The sequence below is a fragment of the Scardinius erythrophthalmus genome, assembly GCF_964197995.2.
Source record: "Scardinius erythrophthalmus genome assembly, chromosome: 16".
Lineage (NCBI taxonomy): Eukaryota > Metazoa > Chordata > Actinopteri > Cypriniformes > Leuciscidae > Scardinius > Scardinius erythrophthalmus.
This window is the reverse complement of record NC_138236.1, coordinates 4,438,972-4,464,231: the sequence shown is the minus strand read 5'-3', so window position 1 is coordinate 4,464,231 and position 25,260 is coordinate 4,438,972. Positions and strand designations below refer to the sequence as shown.

Here is a 25,260-nt window from a genome sequence, read left to right as displayed (position 1 = left end):
GGATAGTGACAATATGTATCATGGATAGTTCACCCAAAATAAAAATTAAATATAATTTTTGAAAATAAAAAATTGAATATAATGTATAATAATGGGGGAATATTAGTGGGTCCTGATAATGCTTATGTTATAAGTCTTATGTTACCAGTAAAAAGTTGCCTACATTATTTTAAACATATCTAGCCAGTGACAGAGTGCAAGCATATTCGTCTAAAATAATTCTGTATTTCCAGGTTCAGAATCATGAATATATTTATTCTGGTGTCACCATTGTCCAAGCCTATTCATTTACACCCACAATGTTATATCAAATTTAGCATTTAATCGACAGTACATTTTTTCTTAACCTTTTATTATATGTCTTGGAGTATCGCAATAATATCGTATCGTGAGTTCAGTATCGTGTTATGTATCGAATCGTGAAATTAGGGTATCATTACACCCCTAGTAATAATATATATCAATATATCAACATGACATTTCCTAGTTTGTAAGTCACTTTCAATAAAAGCCTCTGCTAAAAAAATGAATGTGAATATAGATGTACCATGATACCGTCAGTGCTTTCTGAACTGAGCTGAATAACAACAGCAGAATGTCTTTAATGAAGTTTGCATCATTATTTTCCTGTTTATTACTGTATAAAGCACTCTAGAAATATAGACTGTAAGGGAAGTAAACTGCCTCAACACTAGAAAACGAAATACTTTCCACCCAACACCAGCTTCCCTTAGGAAAAACTGTTTTCCTGTATGATAGGACTGTCACAATCCCAATGGAGAAGTGGTGAATGCTTTCTTAATTTAAAGTTTAATAACAATAACTCATCTTTTTCAAAGCATAATGATACCTGTGGTTTGGAGGGAGGGTGTCGAGCGTAACACGCACCAGTGCAGCGCTTACCTTTATACTCAGGTAATTATCGCAGCTCCGCGACTTCACTCTGGAGTGCATAGTGCTCAGCGTCCGCACTCAAGATACAAGAAGAAACATAAATACGCTAAATAAATAAATACGTTTAGTTGATTAATCCAGTGTAAGTCCATGCACTGAGCAGCGTGAGTCCTCTGCACCCATGACTACGTCAGCTGGCGTCTCTCGGCTCTAATGGGACGTTTGAGAGAGAGGCAGACAGCGAGCTCGGCTACGGCCCTCCTCCCGGCTGGATAATGCATACTGATGCAATTTCCTTTAGCACTGAGAAAACACACGATCTGAGCTGCACACAAACCACAACAACACCCCCGTCCACAACTGCCCTGCAGGGGAACAAACCTTTACTACCCCCTACTTTAGACCGGCCAAAGCCTCCCCCTCTCCTCCTCTTTGTCCTGACAAAACAAATGGACTAGGGTTTCAGCTTATGCTGTCGCTTTTGTAAAAGAAGGAGGGGAAAAAAGAAAAAAGAAGACATCAGCATGCCATTGGTGGCTCAGGTCAATCAACTACAATAGTGCTGCTCTAAATCTTGTCAGGGAAATGGCTAATCCCAAAAACTAAAGCTGACCCAAACTCGAAAGGTTCAAAAGAAACAATCAATCCGCTTTGAATTTCATGTAACACTTCACTTGAAGCCTTTATATATATATATATATAATGCATTTTAAAAGTAGCTTTAATGCATTAATTGTGCCTTGTAATGTATGATTTCGTGGATAATTCAGCTGTTACACCTTTAGAAAGCATAATGCATTAAATCACATGACAAACAACCAATTTCAGAGGTAACAGGTAATCTGCACACATTATAATGCATTTGAACTATTATTTATTAAAAGATACAATGCATTACAACGTGGACTATGAATACCCCTATAAAGGCTTCAAGTAAAGTGTTACCAAATTTCAATCCCCAATATTTCTCATAATACAGGGAAAATGTTTCTATATATATATATACAGTGCTATGCATAAGTTTAGACACCCATGCTAAAGTTGAATAAAAAGAGGAATAAAAAATCATCTTTTGGAAATTGAAATTAATGCCTTAATTAATTTTTTTTGGAAAAATCCAACCTTTAAGGACACCAATTTTCTTTGTGAATAAATAATGTATCGTAAATAAATAAATGTTCTTCCTTAAAATACAGGGTGCATAAATGGTGTCCTTAAAGGTTGGATTTTTCCCAAAAAAATTAATTAAGGCATTAATTTCAATTTCCAAAAGATGATTTTTTATTCCTCTTTTTATTCAACTTTGCATGGGTGTCTAAACTTATGCATAGCACTGTATATATATATATATATATATATATATATATATATATATATATATATATATATATATATATGTGTGTGTGTATATATATATAGGAACATTTTCCCTGTATTATGAGAAATATTGAGTAGTAAATAAAAACAAAGCAAACATCTTTTACATCTTGACTGATTCTCCTCAATATGTAATAAATGAAGAGCAAACAGACTCTTAATATTCACATAGAAAAGAACCACTTATATAGATTGATTCTCTTTGACAGTGACATTAAATGGAGAGAAATTGGAGACTGTTAAGTCTTAACTGCTTTTCATGAGAATCTAAATATTAACACAGGAAAGAATAAATTTTTCAGTTGTTTTTCCTTGACAGCACTGACATTAAAATGGAGAGCAAATGGAGACTCTTAAAAAGTCTTAAATGTTTCTTAAGAAAAAAAAAGACCCCAGGAATCTCACAATGTCCCAAACTGTGCTCAAAAGTTGAAGATGTCAATATGAACTAAAACATTTATCATCAAATTCTCTCCTTTCGCTTGCATAAGGATTTTGAAGTGAGAGCTCCATTAAATCTTTACAATAAGGTTTCAATTGTTAACATAAATAAACTGCATAACATAAACTAACAATGAAAAATATGTCTAAAGCCTGAATCTAAGTTAATGTTAATTTCAACATTTACTGATAGACTTTAAGATCGAAAGTTGCATCTGTTGGCATTGGTTAATGTGAACTAACATGCACATGAAACTTTTTATTAACTAACATTAACAAAGGTTAATAAAAGCATGTTGCTCATTGCTAGTTTATGTTTGCTAATGAGACAAATGAGACCTTAAAGTGTTATCGAAATACCTAAATCCCTAAACCAGAACTGGCACAAAATCATATATAGGTTATCTTATCTAAACCTAAGATACCAGAAACATGTGAAAAAAAGCAAACTTAGTTAGCGGAACTTTGGATTTTGATTTTCTTGTACACAACTGTGTTAAATGCACTTAAATTGAAATATTAAGTATGTTAATTCAAAATTTGATTGGAAGAAAAGTTAATGAAAATGTAAAACATGATTATTTGCAGGTTTTGCCGCGTGTGCCACACCTGTGCTGAGTGTGTGGAAAGCATGAACATGTCTGTACACTGCGACGGAATGTGTAACTCCAAACATGTCAGAGTCATCCATTACCACCCTAAACATCTGTACACCTGAAGCACACATCTCTCACAGAGGGATCATCTTAACCCAAGAGAATCACATGAAACGACTGTTAGTGCACAGAGGAGCGAGTGTGTATGGGTAATCGTGTTAGGATATATTTAGAAGAGCTGAATTCTTTACACACAGCACTAGTCACTGCGACACATCTCAGAGATTTGCAAGGATTTAAGTCTAGGTTTAGCTGATCTCACAATATTTTGTGTAAATATTTGCCACAGTTTATCATAATCTTGTCATCTCAATCTAAACAACCAATTTAAGCAATAATTCACCCTCAATTTTCATGCAGCTCGTTTCCATTTGATAAGTTTGTAGTGACGTCTTACACTAAAATCACCATACAAGTCAAAAACTTCTGTTCCTGTTCCTCTCACAAACCTGTCGTATGACTTCAGAAGACTTGGAATATTGCGCACAAGTTTTATGGACAACTGTTATTGTGTACCAATGGTGTTTTTTGACGTTTTTATCATTAATGGTCACTACGAACGACTGTTATATGAAAAATACGCATTCGCATTTATGCATTTGGCAGATGCTGTTATCGACTTGCATTGCATATAAAGTCTACATTTGATCAGTTAATGCATTTCCTGGGAATCAAACCCATGACTCTACAGTTTGAGCAAAAGGAACGTGTTGTGTTACACGTAAAAAAGCTTACAGATTAATGTAAATAATGACAAACAGCAGCTCAAACAGTAAAGCATGGCACTAGCAAAGCCAAGCTCTTGGGTTTGATTCCCAGGGAAAGCAAGAACTGATAAAATGTAGATTCTGAATAAAATGTAAGTTTGGATAAAAGTGTCTTCCAAATGCATAAAAGTAAATGGAATAATAAAAGCACTGTTTCACCATATTGAAATTGCACTACATAAATGAGTGGACAAAAAAAACAACAACAGAGGAAATGCCTCTAGTATCTGATTGAGGTATTTCAGGGTTTTAATAAACACTGAGCTAGTATCTCTTCAGGCATCCAGTCTAATGATAATTCATCCGATTCTCCACTAGGGGGCCGTTCTTCACACTGCAGGTCAAGACTGAACTTGTTTAGCCTCATATACAGTTAAATTACAGGAGCACAGAGTGATTTCAACTACATACTTAACAGATCAAGTGAACAAATCAAATTTAATTACCAAACTCCAGCTGAAGAACCCCAGTAGTACATATAATCCTGAAGATCCACCAGAACAAACAGAATCAGAGAAATCACTGATACAATGGAAACAGGAATCACACTAAATATATACTTGAAGAGTTCAGATGCAAAAGCCTCTAAGTGCCATCTGAAATTTTCTTCTAGAATGATCATTTTTATCAAGCTCATATCAGTAAATTCACTTAAATGGTAATTTGCATTGCCATTTAAATGAAATTGCTGAACTTAAATATATGAGCTTGATAAAAATGATCATTCTAGAAGAAAATTTCAGATGGCACTTAGAGGCTTTTGCATCTGAACTCTTCAAATATATATATATACACACACACACATACTTTTGTGCTCCAAAAAAAGTTGTAATGTCTTGATTATTCTCAGACCATTTCAGTTTAATTCCAGGTTTTCAAACGTGTATTACAGACCAGCATGCAGTGCAAGTTATCTTAAGAGGTAAAGTATCTCTACACAGTAGCCGGTCTAATCTATAATCACTGCTTTGGTTCACCAAGCTGTTCAACTCAAGGCTGTGCACAATGTTTTTCTCTGTCACTCTCGGGTGGCTTAACAACAACTCAACCAACAATATAAATATGATCCTGCTAAATCAGTCTGTGTTATGTTCCCGCTCATTAACAGATGCTCACAGAAGCATAACAACATGTGTTCGTGCATACAGGTACATTATAATGAGGAATAAAACACACAGAAGCATCTGCCATCAACATCAGTCACGTGTTTTCCTGTTTTTCAAAAGCGGCTGCTGAAAATATCTCAAAATATGTTCTTCGAACGTAGAAACCCCATTTTGTGAGATGGTAAAAAACAGATAAGACCCTCCCCAGTGACAGCCACCATCTGATAACACCACCAACACAAATTAGTCCAATGACGGGCACAGCAGTCCCGCTCGCTTTCCCATAATCATAACTCAAGTGTGCGAGATAACCAGTGTCCACCGCAAACTCAAAACAGCTCTCGAGCCAAACATCTGCTCTGTCAGGAATTAATGAGATTGTGAATATTACTTGCCAACATTTTATTCTAATCGGTCTTCTGAAGAGAATGAGAAACTTAAAGTAAGAATATTAGTGCTGCTGCTTCAGTGTTATACTATCATTTGGTGTCAATGAGATTTTTTAAATGTTTTTGAAAAAAGTCTTCTGCTCACCAAGGCTGCAATTATTTGATCAAAAAATACAGTAAAACCAGTAATATTGTGAAATATTATTACAATTTAAATTAGCTGTTTTCTATGTGAATATATTTTATAATGTAATTTATTCCTGTGATCAAAGCTGAATTTTCAGCATCATTACTCCAGTCTTCAGTGTCACATGATCCTTCAGAAATCATTCTAATAGGCCTATGCTGACACACACACACACACACACACACACACACACACACACACACACACACACACACACACACACACACACACACACACACAAACTCTCTCAATCACTCGCCCACACAAAATAACTTATTTTTCTTCTCTGAAAAATAGTGAATAGTGAAGTCCACCACACACCACGACTATCAACATAACGGCACAGAGAAACAATATAATTGGAAATACTTTCAGAGAATTAGTTTTTTTTTTTTCGGCTGATGAACGCTTAAAACTTCGACAGCCAATCAGAATGCATCTGTCTTTAAATGCTGAGAATAAACAAAGCTGTCTCCTGCTTGTCAACGCACTGAGTTGGAGCATTGGCATATTTTGAGATGGCATGAGCGTCTCTGATTGACAGATGTGGCGTGTGCTGACGTCCAATGCCGGTCAGTTTGACATCAGTGTTTGCCGAGGAGGGGAAGCCCGGACGGGACTGTCCTGCACACACACACACACACACACACACACTCACACACACACTCACCCTGCTGTGGAATGTGACACCCTGATCTCACTGCAGGCCACCCGCGCTTTACTGCAACACTTCCTGATGACCTCGTGGCAAAAACACTGCAGATTCCCTAAAAGCTCTCTTCACTGCTGGTGTCAATCATCCTCGGACAAAAGTGATACGTCTGAATACAACACAGACCATAAAGAAACATCACACACGAGATCTCTTTAAGATGTTGATTATTTCTCTAGAGTTTCAGAGGAGGACTTAACTAGTAATGCACTCATAAACTGGACAGTTTGAGGTTTTCAACATTAGTCATTATAATAAACAACCATTCAGTGTTTTTTTACATTTTTTGGTAACACTTTATTTTAAGGTACTGAGTAATATTAATTAACTACATGTACTTACTATAGAGTTACGGTTAGGGTTTGGTGTAAGGATGCATGTAATTATGCATAATTTACTGTTATTTAAGTACATGTAGTAACGAGTTACTACGTCACCTTAAAATAAAGTGTTACCTTTTTAAAAAAAATGATACTTTTATTCTGCAGGGAAGCGTTAAATTGATCTAAAGTGACAGTAAAGACATTTATAATGATACAAAAGGTTTCTATTTCAAATAAATGTTGTCTTTTGAACTGTTTGTAACATTGATAATAATAATAAATGTTTCTTGAGCAGCAGATTAAAATGATTTCTGAAGGATCATGTGACACTGAAGACTTTAGAGAAATTAAGCTGAAAATTGCATTACAGGAATAAATTCTTGTAAATTGTTTTAATATTTCACAATATTACTGTATTTTTGATCAAATAAATGCAGCTTGTCGAGCAGAAGAGACTTTAAAACATTAAATTAAAATCTTACTGTCCCCAAACTTTTGAATTTGTAAATTGCAGTGTGTGCACACATAGCCATACACACACACTGTGTATTTTTGGAAATGTATGTTTCCCAGGGAGTAGCAGGCAAAAAACAATCCTTTCTAAATGTTATCACAAGTGCTGAATTGTACATCTTAAAGTGGATTACAACAGCAAGAAGACACCAATGTTCAATAAATTCATAAACTGAACACAAAATTCATCAGCCAGGTAACTGTGTATCAGCAGGAGCATTTTACAACATCTCTGAACAGGACTCGTCCGATCAAACTAATCAAATAATTCCATCAGATATGCTATTAATCTAAAATATCAAGCAGAATTTACTCACAAAGGTGAATCTCTACTTGCAGCGGTCAGTGTGTGTGTGTGTATCCTCTCTAGATCCTGTAGATGTGAGTCTGCAGACGTCATGCAGAGAGAGAGACATTAGTGCTCTGAGCACCTCACACGGCCTTGAGAACACACACACACACACACACACACACACACACACACACACACACACACACACGGTCTGGGAATCATGTTTTCTCTACTGTGGGAGTGACCGGCACAGACAGAAGCCTGATATCAGACGGACACGACTCGACCAAGGATGCAGATCTGAGTGTGTATCGTGTATTTTGAGAAACAGACTTGGAAAACATAATTATTGCTTAGAAGCTGTTCTTCTGTAGCTAATGGAGTTCAGTTTAATTTAAGTGTGTCAGAAAGACAATTTTGAGATATTTTAACTGTACAAGAGAGAAATTTACTTGAGATTACTGTACCTGAGCTTGAGAAAATCTGAGAAGCAAAGACTCAATTTGCTGTCTCTAAAAAAAAAATCCTATGAAACGGTTAGATATTAAAGAGATTGGATTGGTGATTTTTCCTTCCTAGTCAGAGCCAATTTGAGTGTGTATTGTGTAGGCTATTTTGGGAAACAGACTCAATATTGCTTAAAGGTTGCTCGTCCATAGCCCAATGCTCAATGTAAGACAATCCTACAATTCCTTAGGAGAAATAACAACAGAAACAAAAAATGCATGAGAATGTTGCGATGTTTTCTGAAACTGCAGATGAGACACATGTGGGGCTGAGAAGCATCAGACTTCAGCATTTACTCTCTAATTAATCACATTTCTATCTATGAAGCAATTGAAAATGTTTTTTTTTCCTACACAACTTTAAGAGAAGTAAAAACAGAAACAAATGGAGTCGACTTCATGACAATTTTGAGATATTTTCTGAAAAGATAACAGGTTTTTTAAGAGATGTTGTATTTAATCATATTTTTATACAACCTAGATAATAAAGAAATTGCATTCTTCCTAACCAGGTCCGATCCGAATGTGCATTGTATATTTTGGGAAGCAGAACGTCAAGAATAAGTGTACATTCAGAAAACACACACCGACCCGCAGTATGTCCTTCTAAGGGAACTACTTGACCTCCCAGTCAAACAGTGTTTAGACCACATGGAGATAATGGGAGAGGCTCGAGGGTTTATATTTAACCACACTTTCAGTGTTTGGTGAGGACAGACTCAAACATTCATCAAACTCAGTCGCAAACAATCAGTCTCAACGATGCAGCTAATAGATGCTCATTAAAAACAGACACCCCGTCCCACAGCTGGACCGGGCCGCACGGCTGAAAACATTATGTTTTTTCCAGTATTCCATATACACAAGATCTGGATATTTAAATATTTGTTCTTTTCAATCAAAGAAATCATTTTAAACAGCAATTGTTACTAAATTGAATCAAAAATGTAATTTAAGAATTGAGGAAAAGGTCTAATGCCTGGTTTCACAGACAGGGTTTAGATTAAGCCAGGATTAGACCTAAGTTCAATTAGGACATTTAAGTATCTGTTATAAACGTGCCTTAGAAAAACACATTACTGGTGTGCATCTTGAGAAAAAACTATTATGACACTGACATATTTTAAGATATGCAAGTGCAAGATGCTTTCATTGAAAACAGATCAAACATGCATTTTAATCTGGGACTAGATTTAAGCCTTGTCTGTGAAACCGGGGGTAAAAGTTAAAATGCATAACAATATTGCTTAATCTTAAAGTTTGAGTACTTGTTTGCAAGTAGACACAGCAACAAACCATTACAACTTGCATAACAAGCAAGTTAAGAAAGGCCTTAGTTATAATTGTATGGTATTATCACTAATGGGTTTCTTCACTTTAGTGGTTTGTTGTAACTGGCTGCAGATTTCTATATTCTGCTAGTTTATTGCTGTTGTTTTTCATGCCAGTCTATTTCATCCCAGTCTAAACCACAAGACAAAAAAACAAACAAACCTGTGATCAGACCCATTTTTAATTTGAATAATAATTTCTGTTGATGGCTGTTCAAAAGTAGCAACCAAAAAGACCTTAACATGTGTTTGATCACAGTTTGTTTTGTTTTTACCACGGTTTCTTTTGCTTCCAATGGTGTAGTTACGGTATTTACCAGCAGGGGTTAACGGTCGAGACTAACAGCCAAACCTCAACACTCTGGGTGGTCAGTTCTTGCACAGAAAATGATGCTAACTGGCAGTCAAACGTCTACTACAATTTACACCACTGGCTTGGAATATTTTTAAAAGAAGTCTCTTCTGCTCACCAAGGTTGCATTGATTTGATCACAAATATTGTGAAATATTATTACAATTTTAAATAATTGTTTTCTATTTGAATTTATTTTAAAATGTAATGTATTCCTGTGATCAAAGCTGAATTTTCACTTTCAGCATCATTACTCCAGTCTTCAGTGTCACATGATCCTTCAGAAATCATTCTAAGCTCAAAAAACATTTCTGATAATTATCAGTGTTGAAAACAATTGTGCTGCACAATAATTTTGTGATACATTTTGTTTCAGGAATCTTTGATGAATAGAAAGTTAAAAATAACAGCATTTATTTAAAACAGAAATCCAGTTTTGGAACATTTGAATTCTTTACTGTCACTTTTGCATTTTTTTTTTTTTTTTTTTTTTTTATCTTACTTGGTAGTAAATATTTCCTTGGTAGCAAATCAGCATATTAGAGTGATTTGTGAAGGATCATGTGACACTGAAGATTGGAGTAATGATGCTGAAAATTCAGCTTTGATAACAGGAATAAATTACAGTTTAAAATATAACACACACTTGTTTTAAATTGTAATAATATTTCACAATAATGCCGTTTTTACTGTATTTTCGATCAAATAAATGCAGCCTTGGTGAGCAGAAGAGACTTCTTTCAGAAACTTCTGTCCAGTAGTGTACATGGTGGCTCTCAGTTGTCACTGCACACAGTATTTTATCGCAGAGGAACTCCAGGGATCATTCGCACCTGTCATCCAGCCGCCCCCTGCCGAGCGTGTGTGTTCAGACATACAGACCTGCCAACACAAAGCCCACTGTCTTCTCTATACCGTAAGCACAGGTGGCTGGAGAACCGAGGGTTCACGTTACACAAACACACACACACCCTTGTGATATCAGAGGTTTGACTCTGGGAATGTGATCCAACACACACAGGCCAAATGGAGAAGGAAAACTACCTTGACCCAAACACAGAGTTCAGACTTGAGGTTAAAGGTCAGTAAACACAGCTTGTAGTCACAAAATAACAGTGCCAAAGTGAACATCTATGAAGAAAAGTACAACTTTAATCTTACCCATAACATTGGGAGAACCCTTAGTTTCTGAAAGCCATGAAACTTTGAATATTAGTGAAGCAAAAAATAAAGCAGAAGAACATTTATGCTACTGTTGTTTTTGTTAAACTAACTGCAAGTGAAAAGTTTGTGTTGAAACAAATGCATTAGTAACACTTTATAATAAGGTTTCATTTGTTAACATGAGCTAATAATGAAATATACTTCTAAAGCATTTATTAATCTTAGTTAATGTTAATTTCAACATTTACAAACACATTATTAAAATCAAAAGTTGTATCTGTTAATATTATGTAATCAATATGAGCTGACATGAATGACAACTGAACTAACTAACAATTAACTAACGTCAAAAGATTAATAAATACTGTAAGAAATGTATTGCTCATTGTTAGTTAATTGATTAAGAAATGTTAACTAATGGGACCTTATAAAGTGTTACCGTAATTTTTAAGAAAATATCTGGCAAACATGAAAAATTGATATGTGGAAGCAATGGATCTTGTTCAGTATAATCTTCCCTTTTTCCCTTTGCGGACACAATAAATATACATTAAAATGTTTTAAAGATGTTTAAGTTAATATGTCAAAAAAAAACAAACAAGAAACTCAATGGATATTTCAGAAAAATAGACATTTAAACATTTAAAACATGCTGGAACAAACTAGCACAGAAGTCCACCAGGGTTATACTCTAGTTAACTGAAACTAACCATAACAAAAAAAATATAAATTTATATTTTGCTACTTGAAATAAAAATATGTTAAAAAAACTTAAATTAAATAAAACAAAAAAAAAATATTTTATTTCAGCTAGTCAGCTAGCTTTTAGTTTAACTTGAAGAACTAAAATAACTAAAACTGAACTAAAACTGAATAAAAGCTAGACATTTAATGAAGATGTCAAAAAAAGCTGAAACTTTAGCAGCGCTCACCTTCGTGTCGCTGTCCTTCGCCTCACAGCCGTCTGATCCGAAGCGCTGGACTGTGCCGACAGCTGTCTAACCACACACACGCCACATGTTTCATCACTCACTCCGGCTGGCCTGAGGAACACATCAAACCTCAGATAAGTCTTCAGTGGGGCGTGACACTCTCAGCTAATCTGTTTCTTCCATCTTTCTTCCGTCCGTACTGTCCGGCAGTATTTTATCGCAGTGTGACTGCAGGGGTTTGTGCCAAAGCCTTGAAGTGAGCACACTTACTAGAACATTATCTTGAGAAAAACGATAGGGTCATCATAACGGTAAAGCAAGCATGCTGGATGTTAATCCTTCTCACAATAGCAAATAAGTGCACACAACTCATTTTCAGTAAATCATTTCACAAATTTTGTTCATACACATATTCATACCATATAGAACAGTTGTGAAGTAAGTTCACATTCAAATGTAGTGCCTACGTATATGCGACTGCATGCGATTTCGGACACACCGAATTACACTTTCATTTCTGGTTAATTGTTAAACGTTTTGGATCATGTTGATAGTTAATTTAAAGGTGCTCTAAGCGATGTCACGTGTTTTTAGGCCCAAAATGTTTTGTCACATCCAGCAAACATCTCCTCACTATCCGCTAGCTGCCTGTCCCCTGAACACACTGTAAAAAAACGCGTTCTCTGTAGACAGCCCAGGCTCCACAAACGGCAACAAAAACAAACTGGCCCAGCCTGGACCACGAAACATAACAAACAGTGTTCCAGTGTTAGTGTGCGTGCGGGGAGTGGAGGAGAGAGAAGCATGAAGAGGGAAGTTAGCTAGAGGAGAGATGTCCTAACAACGACAACGACTAAAGTTACAATTAGCCTATATTCTCTTGAATTTTGATACGGCCAACACATGACCAAAGAGATGACGTTCCGATGAACAAATAGCAAAGAATAGGGAAAAGGAGAAGGAACTTCCAATCCGACATTCAGATGGCTCTGTTTTTGCTGGACAGGGTAAATCCAGTTTGGTTTTTCTAAATGGTTCAGGACTGTTTCAGGAAGCACGGAGGGGGAGGGGGACGGGATGAGGAAGAGGGAGGGTCGAGCTAGCCTCCGTTTTGTTTGACAATACTTCAAACGTCAACAAGAAGTGACGTCACCCGACATCGCTTAGAGCACCTTTAATAATTTAATAGTTAAACTACACCTGTGGTTATTCTGCTGAATGGGACACTTGCGTGAACTGACTTCAGACAGCCACAAAAAATGACCTTGAGGTGGCTCAGAAAAGTAAAACCTTTAGCATCAAGTGTTTGCAGATGCCACTTGTTTTGTATGGTAGCACTTTATTTTACAGTTCTGTTTCCCATGTACAAACTATGTACTTATTACAGTAATTACAATAACTGGGTAATAACTAGGTACTAACCCTGAACCTACCCCTAAACCTAACCTTAACCCCTGTAGTTACCTTATATTACCCAGTCCTTTCTAGGTAGCCTAAGTACATGCAAGTACTGTAAAATAAAGTGCAACCTCTTGTATCTAATGCCTCAGTACATCCATTCAAAAGTTTGGGGTCAGTAAGACTTTTTTAATGAAATGAATACTTTTATTCAGCAAGGCTGCATTAAATTGATCAAACGTGACAGCAAAGACATTTAGGGCCAGATTTACTAACAGCTTGCTCCAGCACAAACCCTCTTTAGGTGTTAAAAAACTACTGTCAGGATTTACTAGACACACAGTGAAAAATGAGCGCTGAAAGATGTGGACAGGGTTATTTTTGCGGCTGAACTTATTGCATTTGCATTTGTATGAGTTTCCCTTTCAGATGCAAAATGTATGGGAGGAGAGTATTTAAATGAAGGTTTGTACTCGTCAATTTACTGGTATTTGCGCCATTATTTAACGCCCCAAAAAAGCACGTCTTAAACCAGACTGTAATTTGCGCTGCTCTAGATTGTGTTGGTCATTGTGGAAATGATCCAGCTGTGTCTGTTCTGTAATGTGTGTGTCGTCAGTAGATCAAGCGCTGAACTTTACACTCCCTACGCCGCTTTTATGGGATTACGCTCTTATTTGCCCTGTTTGGTAAATCTGGCCCTTATAATGTTACAAAAGATTTCTATTTCAAAATAAAAGCTGTTCTTTTGAACTTTCTATTCATCAAAGAATCCAGAAACAAAATGCATCACGGTTTCCACAATAAGCAGAACAACAGTTTTCAACATTGATTGGTGAGCAGAAGTTTCAAAAACGTTAAAAAATCCAACCCCAAACTTTTGAACAGTAGTCTGAGAAGTGGAACACACACACACACACACACACACACACACACACACACACACACACACACACAGCACTGAGCCCAGATGAGACCAGATGTCAGGCTCTTTTGTCACATGGATTACAGGAAACACTCAGCAAACACCTGCAGGTGTGCATTCCACACTAGACAAAACTCCTCCTTCATATCAATAAAAACCTGTCTGAGCTTTAGATCAGAGACCACCAGTCAGTAGCGTAATGGACTCATTCACCCAAAAACTGAAAACTGTGTCATTATTTACTCACCCTCATGTCGTTTCAAACCCGCTGAACACATCCATGAATCTTCACTTCATAGTAACAAAAGGACAATCATATCAGACCTCACTACAACACGTGCGCTGTATATTTCAGGTCTGTGTGACAAAATGCATGTTAATATTTGCCATTCAATCAAAATCTTCCCTTCTGTTGCAGCTCGCAAATCTCATTCTCTGTTCCACACTCAAACAGAGTTGCAATGATCAAACCGAAAGCAGGAATTCAATGAAGGATGAGTGGATAATGATATCGTTTTCATTTTTGGATGAACTACTAATTTTAAACCTCAAAAAATCAAAAAATGGATTGCACATAACATTTTCATGCATTTGGATCACTGAGTTATAACATAAACTTAATATGATGCATATTTGTCAGTCATACATGAAACAGTAAAGATGTTAAACTATTAACCAGGTTTAATATATTTATCTTCAATAAATTAAATATCTTTCAATCTCATACTTTTTAACTGAATATTGCTTGTTCCACATTTTAACCAGTTTATACTTTTTAACAGAATCAATTTGTTTTCAAAATAAACAGATTTATGCTGATTCTAAGCAATTTGAAGAAATGCATTTTGAAAATAGGATTTCTTTTAATAAAATCAAATTGATGCATAACATTTAATAACAAACTATGCCATGATTGATAATAAGATAAGTCCAGGGATATGATTTTGAAAGGCTGCGATTAGGGTGAGAAGGAAGAGAGGCTAATGGCAGCTGTATATCAAACACCTGGATTGTTAGGCTTAGGGTTAGTCGAGTCTTTCATTTACTGAGGAAAGGACAAAAATTACAGGCCAATGGAAGAAGAATTTATGCAGGACAAACTTGCTAAAGGCTTTGAAACATTCACAGCAAGTGAGTCAGAGATGGATGAATGAACAGGTAGATTTCCACAGTAGAGCTTCAGTCCTGCGTTCAAATGAGAAAGACTGTAAATATCTCAGATGGGCATTTTCTTCAGGTCACAGAAAATGTCATTGTGGTTTGGAGTAGTTTATGAGAAGCTGTGGACGTGACTCATCTGTTGACCTATATGCAAAGTTAAAGTAAAACTACAAAACTGCATTTTAGCAAATTCTCTCTTACAAAGAGAAAAATAAACTACAATTATTGTCTGATGCAAAACTAATACTATAGTGTTGTTTGTTCAGATCACTGTGTGCACTAGTAAAAGTCATGCTTCAAAAATGATCAAAAACATTAACAAATTTGCATGGGGATATAAAAATAAAAGCTTTTAGATATTTCTGATAAAGGACTAGTAAAAAAATAAACTACATTTGACATTTTCTGATGCAAAACTAGGGTGATGTGTTTGTTCAAATCAATGTAAGCACTAGTAAAAGTCATGCTTCAAAAATGATCAAAACTGGGGGATATAAAAAAAAGTATCGCCTTTCTCTCATATTTTTTTGATAAAGGACCAATAGAAAAGAAACTATTACACAGAAACTAATAGGGTGATGTTTCTCAAATCATTAGAAAAGTCATGCAAAGCTGAACCAGCACAAATAAAAAAAGAAACTACATTTTGACAGTTTCTGATGCAAAATTTGAAGCTAGGGTGTCGTGTTTGTTCAAAGCACTAGTAAAAATGATGCTTAAAATAATCAAAAACATTGACAAACTTGGGGAATTTTTAGATATTTAATTTAGACATTATTTTGTTTTAAAGATGTTACCATTATTAGTGATATCACTAACTTGAAGGGCTGTTTTTGCATTCCTCTGCGCTACTTTTCTATTGATTTTCTGGTACATATGTTCTAGACATGCTTGACCGTTGCGCTCGCACCTTGCGTGTTTTGCAGTGTCTCTTGCATGACATGCCGCTCTAAAAGTGTGAAGCGCAAAGTTAAAATAGCAAAAAGAAAATCAAATCTCTTTAAGAGAACAACCAATATTTTCCCTGATATTTAAGCATTTTTCGGACATCGGTTTTGTAATATCGGATTCACTATGACAGTGCACTTTGTTTTTTTGCACTTTTACAGACTCCTCTATTTATTGATGTAAAAGTATGTTTTGTTTTATATGCAAGGAGGGAGTGAAATTGCAGAAATTACAGTTCTGACATAAGTCTTAAATAAAATGTTTTAGTTCAGTGCTGTAAAAAAATAATTCTGTAAAAAAACGGTAAACTACTGGCAGCTGTGGCTGCCAGCATCATACCGTAAAAATACGGTATGTTACTGTTTTTGAACAGCTAAATACCGTTTTGTCAGCTACAGTCTGAAACTGTAATTTAACAGCATATAGCTGTTTAAACATTAACAGTAACACGCCGTATTTTTACGGTATGATGCTGGCAACCACAGGTGCCAATACTTTACCGTTTTTTTACAGAATTATTTTTTACAGTGTATCATTGTGTCAAAAACAGAAATAAAACACTAAATAAAGGTGGGTTTGCATATTGGTTATTAAACATGCATATAACCGGTATTGGTATCGTTATAAAAAATCAATATCCGTCAATTTCCTTTGCTTGCAAAAAATAGTTGTGTGTGAATAGCTCCTAAGACTGTTACCTGAATTTGTTTCACATTGAAATATTTAGGGATGCACGATATATCGGCCCCCATGTCAGTAGCGGTCGATATATTTAAATGTTTTATGTTATCGTTATGTTAATAATGTTTTATTTCCTCCAGGTGAGACACTCTGTTCGCCATAATGGTTTTGAATTGCTTGAAATATGATTGCAATCACTTCAAAAAGGAAAATCTGGTTAAGTGCAACATGTGCAGCGCAAGTCTCTCATAAGGGCTCCATAAAATTATCATGGGATACGGCTTTCAATGCTGAGGCTTTTGTTTTTCTACTCAGGCTCTCAATAAATACATACAAAATTTGGAATTAGATTTATTGGCCAATTTATCGGTTATTGTATCAGCTACAATTTTCATATCGGTGTATCCCTAGAAATATTCAACAGCATGAAAGGAGCATGTATATTTCCACTTGTGGACGTTGGGAGATAATTGAAGAGTGTTTCCGGAAACCAGCCCCATGCATTTCCAGTAAAGGCTCAGAAATGAGCGAGAGGCATGAGACACGACACACTCCCTTGAGTTCGTCCTATGTCGCAACATAAAGGCAAGAGGAGTAAATGAACACCCGTGGGGAGGGATGCAGATTGAGCACGTGGGCGAGGTACTTCCTGTTTTCATTTGGGTTAATTATACTCCTCTCCAGAGGATAGTTCCTATCTCAAGAGAAGTTCTTCAAAACTGAGGCACGAGCAGCACTGCTAATGCAACCAAGCATACACAAAATAACCAGATGCACAAACCTCCCTCTCATAAAAGATAATTCAAATGCTTTTGAACGGATGGAATGTGTACCTCGAATGCAATGGAAAACAACGTCTGCCAAATGCAAAAACGTAAAAGTCATGATGATTGTAGTGTAAATAACAGTGAGGTCAAACTGTCAAAAGCCAATTAGGCTTTAATGGCTCTACAAAAGATAATGTACTGATTGCATGAAGCATAAATTGTCACACTTTAGGAGATATCTGTGTGGTTTCAGTCAGGGTTATGCACTAAAGTTTGGAATCATTAAGATTTGTGTAAGTTTTTGAAAGAAGTCTTTTATTCTCATCAAGGCTGAAAAATACAGTATAAACAACAGTAATATTATGAGATATTATTACATTATTAAAATAATTTTTCCACGTAAATATATTTTAAAATGTAATTTATTCCTGTGATCGGAGCTGAATTTTCAGCATCATTACTCCAGTCTTCAGTGTCACATGATCCTTCAGAAATCATTCTAAAATGATGATTTGTTGCAACCAAACAAAACTTGACAAACTTTATAATCAAAAATTAGGGGCACAATGTCACATAATGGCTGTTCTTATGTAAACTAGATCATTTGCACAGTTATCTCTGTAATGGCTCTTTCCTGTTTGGTAAAGTGTTTGTTCAAGATGGATCCCTGTAGAGTTTGGTCTTTTTGTGCTAAATGCCAAAAATACACTTGATGACGTACAGTATGTTTTAATACTACAACCACCTCTGACTCTGAGGATTTACAGTTTAGAGAATGAGTCAGTTTGAACAGACTTAAAGGGTTAGTTCACCCAAAAATGAAAATGATGTCATTAATGACTCACCCTCATGTCGTTCCAAGCCCGTAAGACCTCCGTTCATCTTCGGAACACAGTTTAAGATATTTTAGATTTAGTCCGAGAGCTTTCTGTTCCTCCATTGAAAGTCAATGGACGGCATACTGTCCATGTCCAGAAAGGCAATACAGACATCATCAAAGTAGTCCATGTGACATCAGTGGCTCAATCTTAAGTTTATCAAGCGACGAGAATACTTTTTGTGCGCAAAAAGTAAACAAAAATAACGACTTTATTCCACTATTCATTTCCTTCTCTCTAGGCCTCGAGCTATTTCACGTAGTGTTTTTGCGCAGCGCGTCTATGTTGTACGTCACATGTAGGCTCACTATTGGCCGACGCTGGTCATGTGTGATGCGTGTGACGTACAACACAGACGCGCTACGCAAAAACACTACGTGAACTCACTCGAGGCCTAGAGAGAAGGAAATGAATAGTGGAATAAAGTTGTTATTTTTGTTTGTTTTTGCACACAAAAAGTATTCTCGTCGCTTGATAAACTTAAGATTGAGCCACTGATGTCACATGGACTACTTTGATGATGTCTTTATTGCCTTTCTGGACATTGACAGTATGCCGTCCATTGACTTTCAATGGAGGAACAGAAAGCTCTCGGACTAAATCTAAAATATCTTAAACTGTGTTCCGAAGATGAACGGAGGTCTTACGGGCTTGGAACGACATGAGGGTGAGTCATTAATGACATCATTTTCATTTTTGGGTGAACTAACCCTTTAAGTGTGTCATTTCTTCTTCATTCGTGAGCCAGTTTTATAAGCAGAGACTATAAGTATAATTTTTGTTGTTTAAGTCCACAAAATGTTTAACATTGTGACTTAACATTGATCTGTTTGTGTGAGCGGCTTTGGGACAGGAATATCCGTTTGTCTAAAACAATGAACAGTCACTATTTTTGCAAAGAAACCAAGTTCACCTTTAACTATGACAAAAAAAAATCCTGATGGATGAGGCACAAATCCGTGTCCAAACCCTGAAAAATGCTGCCTGCAATGTTTGGTGGATTTAGTCATTATAAGTACCGTAGTCATTAAACATTTGCTCGATTAACTCTACAGCTCTAAATATGTTCTTTATCATAAGCTTAGGAAGACTGTCTGAAACTGGTTTCTCCTCCATACAAAAACATGCCTGTGAATTCACAAATGGACTGGCAAAGCAGATTCAAAACCTCTCGTGGTGACCAAGAATATTAAATATAAAAGTTCATGAGGGGCATTAGATGTCATCTAATGGCTCTGCAATGCTTTCTAAGCTTTTTCACACAAAAATCAAAACCAAAAACTAACGCTCAAGTGGAAAATTCTCCAAACTATACAGACTAAAATTTGTAGAGAGGGCTAGTTTGATGTTTACATTCATATTCCTCCATTCCCAGTCTTCAGCCTTGCCCACACTAATATGTTTTCATTTGAAACTGCATCTTTTTCTCTCCATTTTGGCCTTCTGTTACACTGAGATGGCGTTTTTGTCCTGCAAAAACTTAGCTTTTTGAAAACGCAAGTGGATACATTTAAAAAAACGCCATTTTCATGTTTGTGTGAACTGTGAAAACTGAGGTATTTGAGAACGATGACGATGTTAAGCCATGTGACGCATATGGAACTAACAGATATGTTTATACTAGTTTAAACAATAGTAGTATGTGCCTGTTATGTGCCATTCACTTTCAAATAAAAAAAATGATTTTCAAAAAAAATTATTTGTTGAATTTAATACAAAAAATTGATTGTAAGTGGTTGCACACAATTGATTTTAGCTACATTTAAACAAATGCATTAAGTTGAACTAAAATTGATTAAGTTCAACTTAATGTATTTGTTTAAAAGTAGCTAAAATCAATTGTGTGCAACCACTTACGATACATTTTTTTATTAAATACAACAAATTAGAATTTTTTTCAGAGTTGTTGCTAAAGATATGTTACTTTGTACACTCTTCATATCGCAGTCCTGCAAAGATTACAGAAAATGTACTCACAATTGCTGTCCTGCAACAAAACATGCGCATTGAAGACCAAACATGGTGACTGAGTGCGACCTGGACGCATCAGTGAATATAGTTTGCTAAATAAATGATCCTGCCAGAAGAATAGCGTGATAAGTTTATGATGTCTGTATCATCTTAGTGAGCTATTATGAGGTTTAACGCATGCGAAGTAAGGAGAATTTAGTGTTTTCCGATGTTTCAGTGTGGATGAGAGAAACCTTTGAAAATGCTAGTGTCGACAGAAAGCGTTTTGAAACGAAAACGCCATTTTCAAATGTAACAGGATTAATGTAGACGGAGCCTGAAGTGCATTAGTATTCTTGTTGCACTGGCCAGAAGAAGAGCAAGAGGAGGCGGGTGGAGAAAAGCAGCCCATCGTGTCACCGCCGACATGGGACGCCCATCCACTTCTAACTGCACATTGCTAAGCAACTGCTTGAGGAAACAGAGAATTTGTACAGAGTTTGGTGAAAAAGATGCAAAGTGGTTCTTGAAGCTCTTGAAATCTTATTTCATGCATTGTTTTTTATCATCTGCATGTATGAATTCATCACTTAGCAAAGTTTCTTGCTGATTTCAGAAGAAGAAAATACACGCAGAACACAATAAATAAGCAAACAAATGAATAAATGAGGCTTCAGCAGAGAGGAAGCTTACCAGTGAATACTGAATTTGCAAAGCATTACGTGAGTTGCGTTTCTCTGAGTGAAATTGTCTGTAATGTGTCACAGCAGATACTGGAAATGAAGGGCGTAACTTAGAAGATCACACACATACAAGATGCAATCTGCATTAACACAGCAGTAAAATGTCACTAAATGATCACTAAAAGGGTTTATAACAGCATTTAAAAAGCTCTGAAAGATGTGACATGCAACATGAAAAGCATGTTTACAACATCTGCATTTAATGCGCCGTGAGATCTGCAACCATCAATCACTCACTTAACAAGCACTTATAACACATGGCAGCAATTACCTCTCGCTCAACGACACCCGACGAACTGAACAAATAATGATCACCATTACTTGCATTGCAGCGTCTTTGGAGTACTTACGGACAAAATAGCCAGCAATGAACTAATAAATTGATTAATCTGCCAGTGTTTGCTCTTTTTTAAGTAACATTGTCATTGCCTGATAACTCGCTCTCTTGGCTGATTAGCAAACATGGTGGTTTCAACAACTGCAGGACCAAAACTTTTCAGTTTTCAAAAATGTTTGTGAATGATTGAGTAATAAAGACTGTAAAATAAGTGCAAATGCCATCCTGGTCTCTATCAGCATCGGCTATTGAATGATTATTTGATAATTGTGTCAAAAATGAAACACTCCAGTCAGTCAAATCTAGATGCAAACGAGAAATAGCACCCAAGTAATGAGCAAACAGGGACAAATGCCACTTTTATGCGCAAAATGTCCTTTCTTCTGTGGTTTTATTCTCCTCAAATACACCGGTCAAGATGCAGAGCGAGGGAAAATAGTACCTGATTTAATTAGACTCAAATTAGTGTGGAAAGGGAAAAGTCGCTCTGTTTTGTTTAGAGGTCCCGTTCCAAAATTAGTGAACCATTTTCCCTGTGGATTCAACTCAAGAGGCTTGGAGCTTAATCAAGTGGAAATTGGGGATAGACAGTGGGGGTAGAAGGACAGAATGAGGCAATTGTTCAACTCGCTCTTTGATGTCAATGCAATGAACCCAACAAAAATATACCAAGCTGTTGCACACAAGTTGAGAAAAATTTCAACATAAATGAATCACGTGCATGATTAGGATAATTATAAGACAATACGGGCTATACATGCAAACAAATCCAAAACATCACGCCTCGGTCGCCGTCCAGCAGAGCGTCAGCACTGTAAATGGATTCTCTTCTCTTCAGACAGGCCATTATGAAGCAGATGTATGTATTGTTATATCTAATCTGTCCTTTTTCTATATAATTCTCCCTTCAGCATCTCAGAAAGCACGCAGACAAACTCCCAGCGCCTCTATTGTGTTGCGGAGCTTTTCTCATGCATGAGTCGGGGCTGCAGATAATCACATTTTCCTAAGAAAGGCTTAGTCGTGCAAAGTAGCGCAAGTGTCTCTGTAAGAGTAAAGAGATGCTTTAACAGGAGCTGCAGCGTAACATCTTCAGCAAGAGTGCTCTGGGAACAAGTGTAGTCGATGCAGCCCATGCAGATGCAGATGTCTGGAGAGCAGGAGGTCAATGCAACACTGATATACAGAATATATTTCAAAATGTCATTTATTCCTGTGATCAAAGCTCAATATTCATCAGCATCATTACTCCAGTCTTCAATGTCACATGATCCTTCACAAATCAATCTAATATGTGATTTATTATCAATGTTGGAAACTGTTGCGCTGCTTAATATTTTACATTACCTGTGATACTTTTATCAAATCAGCATATTATAATGATTTCTGAAATGGATCATGTGACACTGAAGACTGGAGTAATGATGCTGAAAATGTAGCTTTGAATCACAGAAATAAATTAAAATTGTAATGCCTTCAAACTTTTGACAGGTACTTTGTGTGTATATATATATATAAATATCACAAGAGGTGCACAAAAACACCACATTTACACAATATTTACCTAATATTCACAAAATAACATTTGAAAACAGTAAATGCATCTCTGTTAGACATCTCAACAAAATATAATCCGATTTATCAGCCATATATCACTCAAATACATAAAAACCAAGCTCTATCCCAACATGCATGTGTATGTAATGTCACCACAAAGTTTCCCTAATAAAATAATACTTTAAACCAGCATAAGATAATTTTGATGGTCCTAAGGTCTCAGCAAACCATCTTAGGCTTTTTATTATTATTATTTTTTTATCAGGGTTTCCTTTAAGCATCATAAAATAATGATCACTTTATATTAAACATGGTATTTGAGATCAAAATGTTCCCATGCTCTTTTTTCCCCATCATGGGCACTTGTTGCACAGTCAGCATGTTGAGTTGGAGATTATCCAGTGGCAGAATCAGAGCTCTCTTACCTTCTCTGTGTGACTGAGATGCAGAGCAGCGATGCGTCGCGTCAGTCCCGCGCGTCTCCGTCGCGCTGCGCGTTCGAGCGCTGATGAAGGAATGTGGGTGACCGTGTGAAAGTGGCAACGCTTAACTGGCATTATTTTCTAACTTCCACCCACTCCGAATGGAAACAACCAGTTGTCAATGGCAGAGGAGGTTCTCTCGCGCAGCACAAAGTAGGAACATTTGCATTTCTCCGACCCTCCCCTCGCTTTTCATGGATGGCATTGTGTGGCGCGGTTGGGGTCCTTATTTGGCCCCCGATTAAATCCTCACTGGCCTGCGCTCAAATAAACGACTTATAGTTATAGTTATAGTCTGACACATCGCGTTAAGACACAGTATTTACTATATTCTCTTCTGAAATGTGCTGAATGCAACCACACGAGTTTACAAAAAGCTTTACAAAAAGTTTTTGGGGCAACAAGTGTCATCGTAAAAAGGAAAAGACACGTGACTCCCCATTTTGAGGTTCCTCAGACTGACAGAACCCTCTGATGAACATGTCCTTGTCAGAGATCCTCAGATATCTTGTTGTATATTGGCATAACTTGATCATATTTAAATCTCAAGTCTTTCCTTTATGATGTGGTTAATTATGGCCGTCTTTAAAGTTCTTGAAGAAACTTAAGGGTTCGTCAGAGAAAAAAAAGTTTCTAGAAAAATCCTTCAGTCTGACGACATGGAATTTCACACGTTTTAGTATTCAACATTTTGTTTTGTTTTAAAACTCTGTATATATATATATATACAGTGAGGAAAATAAGTATTTGAACACCCTGCTATTTTGCTAGTTCTCCCACTTGGAAATCATGGAGGGGTCTGAAATTGTCATCGTAGGTTCATGTCCACTGTGAGAGACATAATCTAAAAAAAAGAATCCAGAAATCACAATATATGATTTTTTAACTATTTATTTGTATGATACAGCTGCAAATAAGTATTTGAACACCTGTCTATCAGCTAGAATTCTGACCCTCAAAGACCTGTTAGTCTGCCTTTAAAATGTCCACCTCCACTCCATTTATTATCCTAAATTAGATGCACCTGTTTGAGGTCATTAGCTGCATAAAGACACCTGTCCACCCCATACAATCAGTAAGAATCCAACTACTAACATGGCCAAGACCAAAGAGCTGTCCAAAGACACTAAAGACAAAATTGTACACCTCCACAAGGCTGGAAAGGGCTACGGGGAAATTGCCAAGCAGCTTGGTGAAAAAAGGTCCACTGTTGGAGCAATCATTAGAAAATGGAAGAAGCTTAAACATGACTTTCAATCTCCCTCGGACTGGGGCTCCATGCAAGATCTCACCTCGTGGGGTCTCAATGATCCTAAGAAAGGTGAGAAATCAGCCCAGAACTACACGGGAGGAGCTGGTCAATGACCTGAAAAGAGCTGGGACCACCGTTTCCAAGGTTACTGTTGGTAATACACTAAGACGTCATGGTTTGAAATCATGCATGGCACGGAAGGTTCCCCTGCTTAAACCAGCACGTTAAGGCCCGTCTTA

At 36.5% G+C, this 25,260-nt stretch overlaps 1 protein-coding gene across 5 annotated transcripts in view; it reads right to left on the bottom strand.

Moving 5' to 3' along the window:
* The window catches only part of plekhg4b (pleckstrin homology domain containing, family G (with RhoGef domain) member 4B), a 56,967-nt gene extending 44,992 nt beyond the window's left edge, over nt 1–11,975 (bottom strand). For 2 of the 5 annotated variants that reach the window (XM_081388088.1, XM_081388090.1), the window contains exon 1: nt 904–1,106. In XM_081388088.1, coding sequence (XP_081244214.1) covers nt 904–954 — 51 coding nt within the window. In that variant the 5' untranslated portion in view covers nt 955–1,106. Of the gene's footprint in view, nt 1–903; nt 1,107–11,942 lie in introns of those variants that run through there. The other 3 variants (XM_081388091.1, XM_081388089.1, XM_081388092.1) reach the window with 2 other exon arrangements.
* Between the last annotated feature and the right edge of the window lie 13,285 nt (nt 11,976–25,260).